The following is a 4,582-nucleotide window of genomic DNA, read 5'->3' as shown; positions in this document are numbered from 1 at the left end:
TGAAAAGCAGGAGAACAAACACTTAAAGAATCTAAAAAAAATTATTAATAAATTAAAAAATGTGACATTACAGCCTAGGAGAGATAATGTTTTTTTTGTGTCAAGTATATTTTGAGGAATATATGTAAAATCGATGATATTTTAGTCCTAAAACAAACATAAATGATATTACTAAGTAATTTTCCAAACATGGCTGACAATCGAGGAAAATTACTCGGTGAAAAAATACATTGTAAAATGTTAGTCAAAACTTTTATTATTTAACTCTAGAAAAAATTTATTACAATTATACAAAAACAATAATGTTAATACTTTTTTCGTCAAAATTATTAAATTCTATTAAAAATTATCCTTGGTCAAAAATACTAAATTCTATTGAAATCATAGTCAATAACACACAACATTTCATAATTGCTTGTTTAATGATCATAAGAAAAATTCAAATAATAAATGATAAATATTTATAGGTCCATATAAACATGATAAATTGTAATTAACTCACCATGATAAATTTATCAAACTACCATGATAAGAAAAAAATTCTTGAAATTTAGGTGGGGGGTGGGGTAGATTTTTTTGATTATATATATGTAGGTGGCATTTGGTGCTAGTCTTCAATAGGACCTCTCTTCTCTTATTATTTTCTCCCTCTAAAAAAAAAACTCTTCTTCTCTCTCAACAATAAACTTTGATAAAACTATAGGTTATAACATTTTATCCCAAAGTTCATATTTTTATTTTTTAATTTCTTGAAAGAACATGGGGAGACAACCTTGTTGTGACAAAAATGAAGTGAAAAAAGGTCCATGGTCATCTGAGGAAGACAAGAAGCTTACTAATTTCATCCTTAATAATGGTCAATGTTGTTGGAGATCTCTCCCTAAACTTGCAGGTTTTTTCCTTTCTCATTATTCCTCTTATACTCACGATCGTACAGACAGTGTCGTAATCAAAAATTTAATTGTATCAAGAAATTTAAAAAATTATTAAAACATTACATATGTGACGTAAAATAATCGCTACAATAGAATTTTTCTTTATACTAGAGAAATTTCAACATTTATGACATACGACTAAAAAAACTTTTATTTATTTTATTTAAACTAAGTATAATTTTTCGATAAAAAAATTCCGAGCCCCCGACATGTTTGAAATGAAAAGGAGTTGTAAATTTCAATGATTGTACCAACCCACCCATTGGTCCAATTATCATAAAGAAATCCAAGCATGGGAGAAAATATATGGTTTTGTTAATAAAATGGTTTTTTTATTAAAATAAAATAAAAAATTACAGATAATAAATTTATTGACTTTATAGAAGATATCATCACCAGATAACTCAGAAATACTATGATTCTTGGAATCTTATTTTTTAATTTTATTGTTTATGTTGGTGAGTTTTTGTTTTTTTTTTAGAAAAAAATTAATAATAATTTTGGTGCAGGACTATTGAGATGTGGAAAGAGTTGTAGATTGAGATGGACAAATTATCTAAGACCAGATTTGAAAAGGGGACTTTTATCAGAATATGAAGAGAAAATGGTTATTGATCTTCATGCTCAACTTGGCAATAGGTACAATTTTTTTTATTCGTATTATTACGATAGAGTCAGCATTTTCATTAACGAAATTTAATTTAACCAATTATACTATATTGGAGTTAGCACGATAGAGTCAGCATTTTCATTAACGAAATTTAATTTAACCAATTATACTATATTAGAGTTAGCACGATAGAGTCAGCATTTTCATTATCGAAATTTAATTTAACCAATTATACCATATTGGAGTTAGCACTTTGGAATTCAATCATAAGTTCGCGGATTTATCATAATCTAATTGTTTTGTATGTTTATCCTTATATGTATGTGTGTGAATGTGAAAAAAATAATCATAAATAAAACTTTTTTATGAAATTCACAACATTTAAATTCTGTATTTGTCGTGACATATATATATATATATATATGTTACATGTGGAGCTTATTTTTTTAAAAAAAACTTCTAATAAAGAAAAAGAAAAGGAGTGACTTCAAATGATAGTTTAAAGTGGCAGACAACAATTTCGATTCAATTTTAGGCACCCATGCTCCACTGTATACCTTTCTATTACTTTCTTATTTTGTTAACATCAATTTTCTTTTTGGCTATTCATTACACTATTTTACATAAGTGGGGAAAAGGTATGTGAAAGTTTTCGATATAAAAAATAATAATTTAATTCATAAAGTATAGTAGCATTTATACATATTTTAGGAAGAATTGCACTTCAAAGGGAGTCTTTTTTGATATGAGTATTAGCTTACTATATTTTAAATTGTAAGATTTTTAGCACTATATCGATATATAAATTAAATTTTTATTTTATTTTATGAGAATTGTTCCTCATTACATTTATTTGTTTAAAATTATTTTCAGGTGGTCTAAAATTGCTTCTCATTTACCAGGAAGAACTGATAATGAAATTAAGAATCATTGGAATACACATATTAAGAAGAAGCTCAAGAAAATGGGGATTGATCCAACGACTCACAATCCAATTACTAGTGACCAACTAACAAAAAATCAACCAATTATTCAACAAGAAACACAAATTCCTATAGAGGAACCACTCGTAGAAATCAAGTCAGAAGAAAACAAGAACATTGGAACGACGATATCAACAACAATTACGTCTCAGTCTCAAACAAATTTGAGTCCGCGAGTAAATGAGAACGTTGGGACATGCCCAAAAAACATCAACTCAATTGATGAAGTCATGAATGATGACTTTTGTACTAATGAAGTCCCCTTAATTTCACCAAATGAAATTTTAGTCCCTCATGTATCAACAACAACATCATCAACATCTTCATTTTCTTCTCAATCATCCATCAATATTCTTGAAGACTTTTTGCCAAATTGGCAATGTGATTTCAACATGGAAATTAGTTGGGCTGATGATGATTTTAGAAGCACTTTGGATTATTTACTCAATGATGATGATGTTAGTGACATGAACAACACCACCATTTCTCAAGATTGGTCACAAGTGTTGGAAGTTTGAGACTACTATTAAAAAAAACGTGAATTTTCGATAAACATTCCATTAAAAATATAATATTTCTTCTCTGAAAAGTTCGTTGAAAATTAAAATTCACATGTTTTTAATACTGTGATTAATATTTCAAAGGAGAGCAAAATTAAGCTCTTTCTTTTGATTGACCAATCACTTCTTCTTTTTTTTTGTATTGTTTATAGAAGTTTAGATGGTAGAGTTGTTACTATAGTTCATGGACAATAAAAAAACAACAGATATATTTATGGAGGCAAATTACATAAAAAGCCTCATCAAATATATTTATGTTATGGATGATAATATAAAAGTGTAAAACTCTTTTCTAATTTTAGTTTTATATATACTTTAAACTTAATTAATTTATTATTGGGTATCAAAATAATTAATCTGATGCATAAAGCATTCGACATAGTTAAGTTTGTGAAATCTCAAGTAAAACTTTATCATGATATAAATATTAATAATTATTTTTATGATTCAAATGCGTAATCTAAAGATAACAAAGATAACTTTGATATTTTCTTTACAATAATCATTCTACCTAACTGATTAAGACGTCCAGTTACTCTATGAAATTTCTCTCGAGTCAAATAATAACTTATAAGTTCATATAGGGAAATAGACTAATTACATATATTAATTACGAAAGTCAAATATTATCAAGTACATTTTCTACTAATTTAATATATTAAGTCGCAATTTCAAAGTGGAAATTAAACCTTCCTCAGTCCCAACTAGAAATTAAAATTGATAATATTAAAAAATTAATGGAAGATGCCAAACATTATATTTAAATTAATATCATTGACTAAATGCAAAATTAGAAGTGTAGAAAAACCTTTGCACAATTAGACGAAAATATATATTGTCATATGATAATAATTTAAAAAATCATATATAATTAAAGGTTACTCTGGTCTATGACACTATAATTTAGAAAATAAAATCCCTCCAAGAACTAGAGGATTTATTGTTAAAAATCAATGATGAATTATGGTGGGAGACAGAGATCGTTCTACTCTTAATTAGATGGTCCTTGAGTTTTGTATATGAAAATATATATATATATTGAAAGTACGATACTCAAAAATGGATCCCGCAATGCACACTACTAGAAAAACTATTATTTTCTAATTGAAAATGTTCAGTGACTATTCCTATAGATATTTTGATTGAATCGCTGTTAAAAGAAAAGAAATAGTAATTGCTTCATATGGAAAAATTAGGAACCTTCTCACTTGTTCAATAATAATCTATTTTTTACTATGTGTTTTCTCAGTGAGCTAATTTGGATAGAAAATGAATGAAAAATTATATTTTATATAGCATAAATTTCACATCAATTCGGGATGAATTTTTTTTTGTTTCTAATAATTACACAAATTCAAATTAAGAAAACTTTAATATAAATATAACAAATCGAGTGAGAAATAAAAACAATTAATTCAAAATCACATATGACGCGTTTAATCCAAAATCAGAATAAAACATATATTTTATCACCGTTTTCTCTTTTATTTATTT

At 26.3% G+C, this 4,582-nt stretch overlaps 1 protein-coding gene across 1 annotated transcript; it reads left to right on the top strand.

Annotated features, from left to right (window-relative positions):
• The first annotated feature begins 491 nt into the window (after positions 1–491).
• LOC101268562 (transcription factor MYB20-like) lies at positions 492–3,384 on the top strand. The gene is made up of 3 exons (XM_004236642.5): positions 492–892; positions 1,445–1,574; positions 2,419–3,384. The coding sequence occupies exons 1-3, from the start codon at positions 760–762 to the stop codon at positions 3,044–3,046; spliced, it is 891 nt and encodes a 296-aa protein (XP_004236690.1). The 5' UTR covers positions 492–759; the 3' UTR covers positions 3,047–3,384.
• The last annotated feature ends 1,198 nt before the right edge of the window (positions 3,385–4,582 follow it).

The sequence above is a fragment of the Solanum lycopersicum genome, chromosome 4 (assembly GCF_036512215.1).
Source record: "Solanum lycopersicum chromosome 4, SLM_r2.1".
In the NCBI taxonomy this organism is placed as follows: Eukaryota; Viridiplantae; Streptophyta; class Magnoliopsida; order Solanales; family Solanaceae; genus Solanum; species Solanum lycopersicum.
This window is presented reverse-complemented; position numbering and strand designations above follow the sequence as displayed.